The following is a 13498-nucleotide window of genomic DNA, read 5'->3' as shown; positions in this document are numbered from 1 at the left end:
TTTTTCCGGAGCGGAGCTGGGGACTGAACCCAGGGCCTTGCGCTTCCTAGGCAAGCGCTCTACCACTGAGCTAAATCCCCAACCAAACCCAAATATTTTTAACTAGTTAAAATTTATTGAAATGGGGGTTGGGGATTTAGCTCAGTGGTAGAGCGCTTGCCTAGGAAGCACAAGGCCCTGGGTTCGGTCCCCAGCTCCGAAAAAAAGAACCAAAAAAAAAAAATTTATTGAAATGTTAGCATTTTATGGCTGGGGAAGCAGATTCATACAGTGCTGGCTGTGTCTGCACAAAGCCATGGCTGCACGTGGATGCCATCTCAGCCCCTGGGAGGTGAGGCAGGAGGATCATAAGTTGATGGAAGGTCATCCTCAGCTACACATCTTCTTCCAGACCAGCCTAGACCCTGTTTTAAAAAACATGGGGAACATTGGAGAGATGGCTAGGCAGTTGAGAGCAGTTGCCATCTCATGATAAGAACTTGATTTAGGATTCCAGAAACCATTTAGTAAACCAGGCCAGGGCATCCCACAAATGTCTGTAGAGCTCAGAGAAATCTGATGCTCTCTTCTGGGCATGCACAGAAACATGCATGTGCACATATATCTGCACACACACACACACACACACACACACACACACACACACACACACCTTTAAAGTAAAAGGCCTGGTGAGATAGTTCTGTGGATAAAGACCTCAGCCACCACTAAGCCTGATGACCTGCGTTCAGACCATGAGACCCACCTGGTCTGAAAGGAGGGAAACAATTCTGGCAAGTTGTCCTCTGACCTCCATACATGTGCTAAGACACATATACCTGAGCTTTTGTGTAAACACATGCACGTGCGCTCTCTCTCTCTCTCTCTCTCTCTCTCTCTCTCTCTCTCTCACACACACACACACACACACACACACACACACACACACACACAATTACTCCTTCTGTTGGTGAAATATATGATGCCAACATTTTTCTAGATAACTAGGCTTAAAACTTGGCATTGAAGTCGGGCATAAGGCTCAGAGGTTAACAGCACTGACCGCTCTTACGGAGGACCCAGGACCCAGGTTAGATTCCCAGCATACATATGATGGCTTACAACATCTGTAAATCCAGATGCAGTGGGTCAATCCAGATTTTGTATTAGATAGAACTTGAGACTAATGCAGTTTTTTTTTAAAGTTCAGTAAAAAAAAAAAAAAGAAGAAGAAGAAAATAATAACAAAGGGGAGAAGAGTTGGCTCAGCAGTAGAGAGCATTGTTGCTTTTGTAGAAGACCCAAGTTAAATTCCCTGCATGTACATGGAGCTCACAACAGTCTGTAACTCCAGGCCAAGGGATTCACTGTCCTGTTCTGACCTCTAGGCACATACATGGCACACAAACATACATGTAGGCAAAATACTCATATAAAAAGAAAATAAGCCTTAAAAATTAAAAGTAATGAAGTACTTTTATATTATATCCCACTCAATTCTTATGACCAATTTTGTGAGACCAACAGAGTAGATTTTAGTGTCATTTTACAAATAAGGAGCCAGATTGAGAGTTCATGTCTAACAAGGTCTAGATTATAAATATTTGTAGGTCACAGATCCCCATCTCTTCTACCCAAGTCTACCACTATAGCCCAAAATAGCCATACACAATCAACAAATAAACACGATAGTAATTCCAATATTTTTATTTAGACAAAAAAGTGCAGACTCCTAGTTTGAGTAACTATCCAAAGTCATACACCTGGTGACTCTTTGAGTCTGAACAGAACCTAGAGCTCTTTTCTAACATATTATGCTACTGTCCATATAACTCATTTTGCACTTACTATATGCTACCCAGCCTAAATCTGTGTCTACAGAAGTGTCAGTTGTGCAAGAGACACTGGAATAGCATCAACAGTGCTTAGCAGAGAACAGCCATCCAATTCAGTTTGACGACAAGCCCAATGGTGTCCAGCTTCAGTTTGGGACTTTGCATTTGGCTTACCGTGAGGCAGGCTTACGTTTTGCGCGAGTACCTATTAACTGATGATGATATGGCTAGACGGCTCAGTAGTTAAGAAGATTAATTGCTCTTGCAGAGGACCTGAGTTCAGTTCCCAATTCCCGGGATCCAAATGGTAACTCAGAACCACCTATTAACTCCAGTTCCAGGGATCCAACACCTCTCCAATCCTTCTTGAGCTCCTGCATGCACACGGTGCACCAATACGTACACGCAGGCGCAAGTACATACACATAAAATAAAAACAAATCTTAGAAATAACAGATGAGGGTGCATCTGTGAGTGTTGTGGTTAGGTTTTTCTGTATTCATTACTTCTAAACCCATGTAAATAACCATACATGGATATGTGGGTTTAACATACACATAAGGTTGTCAAGACAGTGTGGAAGAAAAAAATTGAGATTTCTACCAGATCTTACTAGGCAACAAATGGCAAAGTAGGCATTAAAACAACAACAACATTTTGATTTAAAATTCTGTAGGCGTTTCCCATTTGTTTCTTTAGTGATTCTACTTTACTTAGTGAAATGGTTTAGGTAACGGCTGCAATGGGAAACTCACAGTCTGTAATTTCTTTTCTTAACTTTTAGGCAGATGAAGGGTGTGGATCTGGTTTTCACCCGGTGAGCAGATCTGTCCTTATTAAATAGAAAATATTCTCAGGACACTTCCCATCCAGAAAATGAAATCGCTCAGATCTAGTAAAGGTTTATCAGGATTAGAGCTACGGATCGGGCTGACCTTCTCGCAGACCAACGACCGCGACTCCATAGGAAGGTGAGGACGCTGTTTCTTTGACTGTCAGGCGAAAAGTCCAGAGCCTGCGCTCAGAACCGAACCTTTGCAAGGTCAACTGTAAGCGGTACTCTGCAGCGGTCTGAGCCTTTCAGCGCAGCTTCCTCCCGCCGCGAGATTCCGTAGCTTCCGCTTCCGGTACGGAGGGTATCCGAGTCCGAATTCGGAGGCCGCTGGTAGGGAGCTGGGGAGGTGTGGGGGTCACTGAGCTGCAAAACGTGAATGGCGGTAGGACAGAATTTCGTGTGGCAGCCTGGTGCCTAGGGACGAACGAGGAGTTCTTTCCAACTCTCAGCGGAAACCTGTTTTTTGGTTTGGTTTGGTTTGGGTTTTCGAGAATGTTTGTAGCTCTGTATGTAGCCCTGGCTGCCCTGGAACTCGTTCCGTAGACCAGGCTGGCCTCGAACTCTAGAGATCCGCTTGCCTCTGCCTCCCAAATTAAAGTCGTGTGCCACCACCGCCGGGCAATTATCTTTTTAATTTATTTTTTGGTGCGGCCCTGGGTGAGGGTGGGGGGTGAAAATCAGGACAGCTTGCAGTAGTCTGTCCCCTCTTTCCACCATATGGATCCAGGGCTCCAACTCAGGTCGTCAAGCTTGGCGGCAAGTGCCTTTACTTGCTGAGCCATATCACCGTGCAGTGAGAGGATTGTTGGTAACAATTCGCTTGTACTTTTTCTTTTAAAAAAAAAGTTATTTATATTTTATGTGTATGGGTGTTTTGCTTGGGTGTATGTCTGTGCATCACAGAGGCCAGAAGAGGGCGTTAGAACCCCTGGGACTGGCTGTGGTGTGAGCCACCCTGTAGGTGGTGGGAATAGAACTTGGATCCTCTTAACTGCTTAACTACTGAGACATTTCTCCAGACCTACTTGTACTTTCTAAGATATTTAGAATTCCTCCTGCCCAGTTCTACGGTTCCTGAGCTGGCTCTAATTCTAGATTGAGTAAAACCACCACCAGTGGTAACGCGTGACTCTGATGGGCTTTGTTCTCTCATATTGGGTCTCTGGTTTCCATGCTCCTTGTCCAGTCTATAGGTCCTGAAGAATGAAGATTTAAATTCAAGGTCATGGCTAAACATCTGAAGTTCATTGCCAGGACTGTGATGGTTCAGGAGGGGAACGTGGAAGGTGCCTACAGGACCCTGAACAGGTAAAACGAGTCAGAGTCTTGTCTAGACCAGCTGTGGGAAATGTAAGGTTATCCTCCAAGCCTACCCACCTCATAAACTGCCTCACACTGGTGCCAGCTCAGTGGGTAGACTCTGGACACTTTTTAGCCCCAACAAGCAGCCAGCACCCCTGGATGATAAACCTGAGTTCTATCCAACGTTTGAGAAAGAGCCCGTAAGTCTGTGTCTGCCTGTGCATGCTCTAATCCCAGCACCTGGGAGGTGGAGGCAGGAAGAATTTGAAAATAATTTAGACAGTGCTGATGAGACTGTCTCACTTGACCCCTCCCCATGAAGAACAAGAAGCAGAGCCATGGTGCGTGAGAGACAGCCGAGCCAGTTTCGGTGGGATAAGGCTACTAGAGAAGATTAATTGCTTTGTGGGTTTGTTCATCTCATGTAGGTCAGGCTGGCCTAGAATGGGCAGTGTAGCCAAGGATAACCTTAACTGATCTTCCTGCCGCCATCTCCAAATGCTGGGGTTGATTGTGTGTTCGCTGCCGTTTACTAGGAAAGACGAGTGCTAATCGGGCTCTTGAAGAAGTGTATGAGAAGGCATTTGAGGTTCCAAAGAGAGTTATGGCATAAGCAGGAATACATAGCTAGGGGCTGGACAGATGGCTCCGTGGTAAGGAGCACTTGCTGTTGTGTCAGAGGACCCAAGTTTGGTTCCCAGTACCAACAACTGATGTCAAGGATCCTGTACACCCTTCTGCCTGCCTCACACGTGTGACATAGCAAACATATACCTACACGTAAAAACCATGGCCTAGCGGAGAGGAGAGACTCCACGGAAAGGTATCTGGACAGTAGACTGTGGGATAGAGTCTGGTCCTGATGATCTGGTACTAATATGACTTCCCTAGTCTGGCATGCCTCATTTAACACTTTTATTTCATTTCGGTGATGAGTATGCACACGTGAGTGCAGGTGCCGGAGGCTAGAAGCATCAGCCCCCCGGAGCTGGAGTTCCAGAAATTGTGAGCCACTGACATAGGTTCTGGAAGAGACGCTCACTTGTAGCCAGTGAGCCATCTTTCTAGCTCTTGCTTTGTTTTGTTTCGCTGTTGGTTGTTTTTTTGAGAGGGGTCTCACTGTGTAGCCCTGGTTGGTCTGGAACTGCTGTGTAGACCAGGTTGGCCTAGAACTTAGAGATCCGCCCGCTTTGCTTCCTGAGTGCTGGGATGTGTACCACCAGGCTTCTCTCTTTAGCTTTTCTTTCTCTCATTCCTTGGCCGTGAGGTGGAAAGACATGATAAGCATTATTTTAGAATGAAGACAGCTTTGCTGCAGGTACTGGAGAAAGTTCTCCTGTGTTGCTGGTGGTATCTGCAGCTTAGGTCCTCCTCTGGTTCACTTAATGTTCATTCTCAACAGCACTTACTTCCTTTGCCCACTTTTTTATGCGTAATGGACTGCATTCCTTAGTTTTACTTTCAAGACTATAAAGGAAAGCATTTCTCCTCCCCTCTCTGAACGAGGTGGTCATCCATTCTTTGAAGCCAGGTCACAGTCTTATTTGTTACCAGGAGATTTATTGACGGATTTACTTATTTAATGAGTGTTCTGTGCATTTACACACACGTGCCAGAAGAGGGCGTCAGGTGCCTTTATAGATGGTCACGAGCCACTATGTGGTTGCTGGGAATTGAACTCAGGACCTCTGGAAAAGTAGCCCGTGCTCTTAACCACTGAGCCATCTCATGTCTGTCACATCCGTTGTTCCCTGGCATAGTCTCAGGACAAACACAAAGGGGCCAAACAGCTCCTTTCAGAGCCTCCTCAGACCAGGACCTTGGCCAAATGTGGGCACGCTACCTTGACCGGGAATCAAACCCAGGGCCAGCTGCTTAGAGAGCAGTTGTGCTCACCACCATTCCAGGAACACCGCTTGTTTTTGTTTCTAAAGATTTATTTTTCTTTAATCTCAGCACTTGATCTCTGTGAATTCAACTTGGTCTAGATATTGAGATCTAGGTCAGTCAGGGCAATGTCCCAAAAAAACAAAACAAGTAAAATATTTTATTTTTATTTATGTGTGTCTGTGTGCACCACTTATATTCAGGTACCCCTGAGGAGGGTACGGAGTTCCCTGGAGCTGGACTATCCTCCTGGGCTGAGGCTGTAGCTCAGGTGGTGAAGTGCTTGGCTAGCTCGCGTGAAGATTTGGGTCTCTCTCTATAAACTGTGTGTGGCGACAGGCCCTCACAGTCCCAGCAGTTAGGAAGAGGTGCTGGGAGGATCTGCAGCTCAAAGTTGTTCTTGACTATATTGCAAATTTGAGGCTATCCTGGGCTACACAGCTCTGGGAATAGAACCCAGGCCTCCGTCCATGATGCCAGGGAAGCACCCTACCAATCAATTATAAGCTGAATCCCCAGCATAAGTAAGTACAAAGCAGTGGAGATGGTGACTTACACTTGCAGCCCTGTCTTAGAAACTGAGGCAGGAGGATCTCCAGCTTGAACTGTGCAGACCCTGTCTCAAAAAAATGAGGACATAAAGTACTTTTTTCTTGGTTGAAAGGCATTGGACATAGAAAATGACAATGGTGCCTGTTGACCGTAACTCTGACAGTCAGAGTTGGAAACAGGAAGATCAAGTTATCCCTGGTGAAATAGCAAGCTTCGGGCCAGCCTGGGCTGCGTAAGATTGTCAGAGAGAATCCTTGGAATAAGGAAGACTTCAATTGAGCAGAGGAGATGTTTATAAGAACAAGTGAAGGAATTCAGGCCCCTGGACTCTGAACCCAAGCTTTAAGCTCCTTGGGGCTTCCTTATGACACTGAAACTGTGACTTGGAAAACAGAGCAGAGAAAGTTTTAGCGGCTTAATGCCACTTCAGAAAGCTGCATTTAAACAATAGTAGACTGGTCAGGGTGGCATGTGTTTGTAATTCCAGCCAGCACAAGGAAACAAAGGCAGGAGAATCAGGAATTCAAGGTTATCCTTGACTACATATTAAGTCCCGGGCTGGGGATTTAGCTCAGTGGTAGAGCACTTACCTAGGAAGCGCAAGGCCCTGGGTTCGGTCCCCAGCTCCGAAAAAAAAGAACCAAAAAAAAAAAAAAAAAAAAAAAAGTCAGAGGCCAGCCTGAGATATTTAAGACCTTGTCTCAAAACCAAAAAGCTACATCTTTTTAGTGTAAAAATATAATTTGCAAAGAAGAAGAAAGCTGCATTTCTCTTCCTTTTTTTTAAGTCTTTGAGTGTTATGGAAATGTCTTATAATTGTACGTTAGCCTGGTTGGAGGAGGGAAGGATCAATCCTTCACTCATAGGGCACTGCCAGATACAGTCTTCCCTGATGTAGCTTCTCTTACACATCTTTTCCTCTGCTGTTCTCTAATGTCTTCCCTGTGGGTCACCATTTCTATATAACCTGTTTCACCCCAGTCTTCTCTCTCTTAGCTTTCAGATAGTTGTATTTTAAAAAAGAAGTTGTTTTGTGATCTGATTACGTTAGCAGTTGCAAGCGAGAGGGGAACCGTGATTGGACCTTTACGGTGTTTGGAGCACAGAAGGGAGCCTTACAAAGGAAAAGGCCTGTGTGTCTACCCTGGGAGACGGCCACAAATGCCTATTACATAACCAGGGGCCTTCACCGGTGCCCTGAAACGAGGATGTAGGGAGTGGGGGCTGCTAGAAGCCGTGTGTGATTGGCTGACCCCCAAACTAGGAAAGACAAGAACACTGGAAGTGTGCCCGGTTGACCCCTTTTACTCCTGATGGGCCAGCTTCTGGGTTCATTGAGTCCTTCTGCATACACAGTGGCTGACGCAGCCTGGCTACCCTGACATGTGAATCTGCCACCCCCAGGTTCCCCTTGTAAGCAGCTCGGCTCCTTTTACATAATCAGTTGAATTTTACTAAAACTGGCAGCTGGTTTCTCCTTCATGTAAGGTTGCCAGGCACCAGAACTCCAAGCTGATCTGTTTACACTAAGCTCTCATCTGCTAGTCCTTGAACTACCTTTGCAGACTGATGTGACACTAGTAACACCATCCCAGAGTACTGCCATTGAGCTCCATCTGCACCTACCCCCACCCCTGCCCCGGGAACTAGACCCAGGGGCCTTGCATGTAACTCAGGCAAGCGCTCTACCCCTCAGCTACACCCCCCAGCCCTTGTATTACTTCTTGAGTTCTTTTGGGGTTGTTTATTTGGTTGGCTTCAGGGTTCTTTAGAGACAGCCTCGTGTGTCCTAGCTGGCCATGTATGACATTTGAACTCCTGCCTCCCAGTGTGCTGGTACTACAGGTGTGCAACACCACACTGGGTTAACCGAGTCCCATCCTAGCCCCAGACTTTAGTTCTGCTACAAAGCTTGACCTACATCCTTGCCTATTAGAGATGAAGTTGAATGAGAGCTTCTGGTGTGGGTGCGTGTGAGCAAGCGTGCGTGTGTTCTTGTGAGTATTCAGCACATGTGTTGGAGGCCAGAGGACACATAAGGTGACCCTCCTCAGGCACCACCTACCTTTTTTTGTTGCTTGTTTGACACAGGGTCTATCTCAGTAAGCTGGGCTGTCTGTCTGTCCAGCTCTACCTCTCCAGCCCTGGGATTACAGTGGGGCCTTTTACATGGATTCTGAGATGGAACTCAGATCCTGTGTCAGCTCAACCATCTCCGCAGCCTAATCTGTGCTATTTATTTATTTATTTATTTATTTATTTATTTATTTATTTATTTTCATTTTTGTTTGGTTGTTTGTGACAATCCTGTATAGTCCTGGTGAGCCTGGAGCTCACTGTGTAAATCAGTCTGGCCTCACACTCAGAGATCCACCTGCCATTGCCTCCCGAGTACTGGGATTAAATGCGTGGTCTGTCTTGCTAGTCAGTGCTCTTGGTATCCTCTCCAGCACCAAAGACAAAAGAACTGCTTAGGAATTGGAGACGGTACGCCATCTTCTTGGCTTGTTTGCTCCTTCCCCACAGGTGAGAAGCTCCACCCAGCTCTCCCCCTCTCATTGTCTAAGTGTCTAGCCTGTCCCAGTTGGGTGCTCTCCAGGCCAATGAGATCCTTACAAAAGTAAGGAGGATGGGCCTGAAGAATCAGCGCTGCAGGCAGATCACTAACCTCCATAAGCACCCACACACTCATGGACACACGGTCATGTGACATGGGAAGATGGGGTGACGCTATGACAGTCTCTCACTCGTATCATGATGTGACAGTCATGGGACATGGGAAGATGGGGTGACGCTATGACAGTCTCTCATTTGTATCATGATGTGACGAAGCTGGTATTTACAGAGCACCCACAGTTCCTCAGACTTAAGTTGTATCAATTTTTTCTAAGGTTTCATATTCGTAAAGCAAGTACTTTACCACTGAGCTATATTTCTTTTATTTAGTTAGAGTTCATTTGTCTTGTTTTTGTTTTTTTAATGCAGGATCTAAATTATAAGTTACTAGGGCTCATCTGAAACTAGATCCTTTCACATCAGCCTCCAAGCCCTGGGCTGACAGACATGTACCACCATAGATATCAGTTTTCAAATACAAAGAGGAAGAAGCTACGTTTTTCACCAAGAATCAACTAGGAATCACCGTGTTTGGTTTCCTTTTTTTTTTTTTTTTTGGTTCTTTTTTTCGGAGCTGGGGACCGAACCCAGGGCCTTGCGCTTCCTAGGTAAGCGCTCTACCACTGAGCTAAATCCCCAGCCCCTTTTTTTTTTCTTTTTTTTTTGGTTCTTTTTTTCGGAGCTGGGGATCGAACCCAGGGCCTTGTGCTTCCTAGGCAAGCACTCTACCACTGAGCTAAATCCCCAACCCCGTTTGGTTTCATTTTAATTACAAATGGTTTGCCTCAGTTGAGGTTTTCATTTGGTTTGGGTTTTGTGGGACTAGGGGTCTCTATGTAGCTCTGCTTGGCCTCCAATTCACAGAGATCCACCTGTCTCAGCTTCCCGAGTTCTGGGATTAAAGGTGATTGCCACCCCACGACAAGACAAGCTTCACATGTGCTTTCCCTCCTTTGATTGGAAAGCACAGCGTAGGGAACCACTGCCCCTTCGAAGCTGTCACACACCAGGTGAGTCGTGGGAGTCAAACGTGAGAGCCAAACTCTTGACTGTAAGTTCCCCGGGAGCCAGCACTGTGGCTGCTTGTTACTTCACCTCCGGGGTTCTTACTGGAGCCTCTAGAAAGCGGTGAGTGCTGTGTTATTACCTCTTCCCACTGTAATTTTCAAACACAAGTTATTTCTGCCTCTTGGCTTCCGAGGGGCTGTGAAACAGTGATGGGGCCTCAGCATCTGACTCCATCACCTGCCTCCTACAGAATCCTCACCACCGACGGGCTTATTGACGTCATAAAGCGACGACGCTACTATGAGAAGCCTTGCCGCCGCCGCCAGAGGGAGAGCTATGAAACATGCCGGAGGATCTACAACATGGAAATGGCTCGAAAGATTAACTTCTTGATGCGAAAGAACCGTGCAGACCCATGGCTGGGCTGCTAAGGCTTGAGCCCACATTGTTTCTACGTCCAACTCCTTTTTTTATGCAACCAATTTCTGTTACTTTTCTCCACAATAAACTCAATCACAGGTGAACAAGAAGGCTTGGACATACAGAGCTATCTTATTGGTCTCTTTCTTTGATTAAAAGGGGAAAACAAAAGAATGAAAAAATGGAATAGGAGCAGTATTAGTTGTTGCCAGCCTAGGAGAAGGGCCAATCAGAAGATACATGTAATGGTAGAGTTTCTGTTTATAAAGATTTGGAAAAGTTCTAGAAACCTTGGTGCCAAAAAAAGAATATTAGGGCTGGAGAGATGGCTCAGCAGTTCAGGGCGCTGACAGCTCATTTGCAGAGGACTTTGGTTGCATTCCAACTCCTACTGGGTGACTCCTGAGGTCTGAAACACCAGTTCCAGGTGGTCTGTCGCCACCCTCTGGCCTCTTTGGGCACTTCATGCATGTGGTACACATACCCCTGTGGCTCACTGTGACTGGAACCACAATTTCTGGTCCCCATAGGCACCATATATACCCCTGGTGAACAGACAGCCATGCTAGTGAAACACATTGAATTAAGTGAATGAACTTAACACTACTGAGCTGTACACTTGGTTAAATTGCTATATTACTACTGTTTCCTGAGTGCTGGAATTAAAGGTGTGCACCACCATGTCCAGCTAAATTGTTGTGCTTTTAGAATTTTAAAGCCCCTTCTCTAAGTCCAGACGAGACAAGGAAGGTTTCCAACTGTAGGAAAAAAGCCCTGCATTTCCTACCCAGTTGTTTTTGTTGTTGTTGTTGTTGGTTTTTTGTTTGTTTTGTTTTGTTTATTATTTTTTTCGGAGCTGGGGACCGAACCCAGGGCCTTGTGCTTGCTAGGCAAGTGCTCTACCACCGAGCTAAATCCCCAACCCCTCCTATCCAGTTTTTATGACTCCCAAAGCAACTCTCATTGGAAATGCAGTTGAACTGCCTTTCTTTACCCTTTGAGTAAAGTATGTTCATAATAAATTCTCAAATACCTAGCTACTAAACTAGACTCCAAAAGAATCCAAGAACAGACCTTAACCAGTGATGCTAACTCCTGCTTCTGTCCTTGAATCTTCATGAAAGGGCTAAGGGGAGGAGGGCAGAACAGTGCACTGAATGGATGCTAAAGCAGTAACTGAATCATGAGAGGAACGCGGTGTGCTTAGAGGAAAGAAGGGCTCAGTGAGACGTAGAATGTCAGCACAGGGGGTTGGGGATTTAGTTCAGTGGTGGAGCGCTTGCCTAGGAAGCGCAAGGCCCTGGGTTCGGTCCCCAGCTCCGAAAAAAAGAACCAAAAAAAAAAAAAAAAAAGAATGTCAGCACAGGAGCTGTGTCATTCATGTTAGGGCCCCTGCTTTAGGTCCAGTCCAGCACGCTGTTAATAAGCATGCTTGTGCTTAACTGTAACTCCTGCTGGAGTGGAACCTTTGCACTCAGCTTCCGGTTGGAGATGCCCGCTGTCAACCTTCCCATAGCCAGCATTCTGACCCCAGTGAGAAAGTTTGCTGTTTTTTCATGGCTGCCCTCTGTTTCCTCCGTTCTCGGTCGCCATGCAGCAGCACCTCCAGTACCCGGAGAGTTGGCAGCATCTGCAGAAGACTGGCAAAGAAGAGGCAGGAAGGCTAGCCACCCGCCCCAGGATGCTACCCTCTAAGCATGGAGTTAGGGACAGAACTAGTGGGAAAACATCGCCCCCTTGTGGTGTAACATTGATTTCTAGCCTTCACTTTTTTCATTTTGATTAGGAACTTAGCCCAGGCTGGCCTCAAATTTGCACTCTATCTGCCTTATCCTCTCCGGTTGAAGTTATAGGCTTGTCCTTTTTCTAATGGCGAATGCCTTTGAACCCTCTTGTGATTTTACTCACCGTTCCTCCTTTGAGGAAGCATTCAAGTCCCTTATTGCCTGAGTTGACAAGGTCTTTCCTTAGGTACCTGACATGTAGGTGTTACCTCCCACTCTGCAGATGCAACCACTGAGATGATTACTGTCATCTGCCACCACGCCCAGCCAAATGGCAGAAGTTTTCCATGTCCAGTTGACTTTGTTGCTCTTGTTTTTGGTGTAACATCTAAGAATTCATTGCCAAATCCAATGCCATGAAGACAAACCCTGTTTTCTTCTAAGAGTTTTTGTTTGCTTTGTTGTTGTTTCAAGATGGTTTCTCAGGGTGGCCCTGGTTGTCCTGGAACTCACTCTGTAGACCAGGCTGGCCCCAGATTCAGAGATCTGCCTGCCTTTCTCTAAATGCTGGAATTAAGGACTATACACCACCACTATGCCAAAAACTGACTTTTACAGATTACATGTATTTATGTACCTTGTGTGTGTGCGCACACACCACAGTCACCTGAGGGAGTCAGAGGACATCTTTCAGGAATCGGTTCTCTCCTTCTACCTTGTGGGTCCTGAGCATTGAACTCAGGCTGCAAGAATTGGTGGCAAGCACCTTTACCCACTGAGCCATCTTACCAACCCCAACAGAAACTAGAACTAGAAGAAATATGCGGTAGACTCATTAGAAAGTGAAGTTGTTTCCTAGTAAGATGGAAATTAGAATTTTCCAATAGCATGAAGGTTTTTAAAAAAAAGATTTATATATATATATGTATATATATATATACATATATATATATATATATATATATATATATATATATATATATAGTCGCTATCTTCAGACATACCAGAAGAAGGCATCAAATCCCATTACAGATGGTTGTGAGCCACCATGTGGTTGCTGGGAATTGAACTCAGGACCTCTGGAAGAATAGTCAGTGCTCTTAACCACTGAGCCATCTCTCCAGCTCTATCATGAAGGTTTTACTTTTTTTTTTTTAATTTTATGTGAATACACTCTCGCTGTCTTCAGACACACGAGAAGAGGGCATTGGATCCCATTACAGATGGTTGTGAGCCACCATGTGGTTGCTGGGAATTGAACTCAGGACCTCTGGAAGAGCAGTCAATGCTCTTAACCGCTGAGCCATCTCTCCAGCTCAATTTTTTTTTTTTTCTTTTTT

At 45.6% G+C, this 13498-nt stretch overlaps 1 protein-coding gene across 3 annotated transcripts; it reads left to right on the top strand.

Annotated features, from left to right (window-relative positions):
• Positions 1–2928: 2928 nt before the first annotated feature.
• Positions 2929–10558, top strand: Mrps21 (mitochondrial ribosomal protein S21). 3 transcript variants are annotated; one of them, NM_001287116.1, is given in 3 exon segments: positions 2929–2979; positions 3836–3957; positions 10265–10558. In NM_001287116.1, coding segments are annotated over 2 exon segments (264 nt in total). In that variant the 5' UTR covers positions 2929–2979; positions 3836–3874; the 3' UTR covers positions 10446–10558.
• The last annotated feature ends 2940 nt before the right edge of the window (positions 10559–13498 follow it).

The sequence above is a fragment of the Rattus norvegicus genome, chromosome 2 (assembly GCF_021556685.1).
Source record: "Rattus norvegicus strain SHRSP/BbbUtx chromosome 2, alternate assembly SHRSP_T2T, whole genome shotgun sequence".
Lineage (NCBI taxonomy): Eukaryota > Metazoa > Chordata > Mammalia > Rodentia > Muridae > Rattus > Rattus norvegicus.
This window is presented reverse-complemented; position numbering and strand designations above follow the sequence as displayed.

Bases quoted from the DNA above. Each gene is read 5' to 3' on its own strand.
- Mrps21 (XM_087634447.1), top strand. From the start codon at position 3,875: ATGGCTAAACATCTGAAGTTCATTGCCAGGACTGTGATGGTTCAGGAG. The intron at 3,958-10,264 runs GTAAAACGAGTC...TGCCTCCTACAG, and splicing joins GCCTACAGGACCCTGAACAG to AATCCTCACCACCGACGGGC.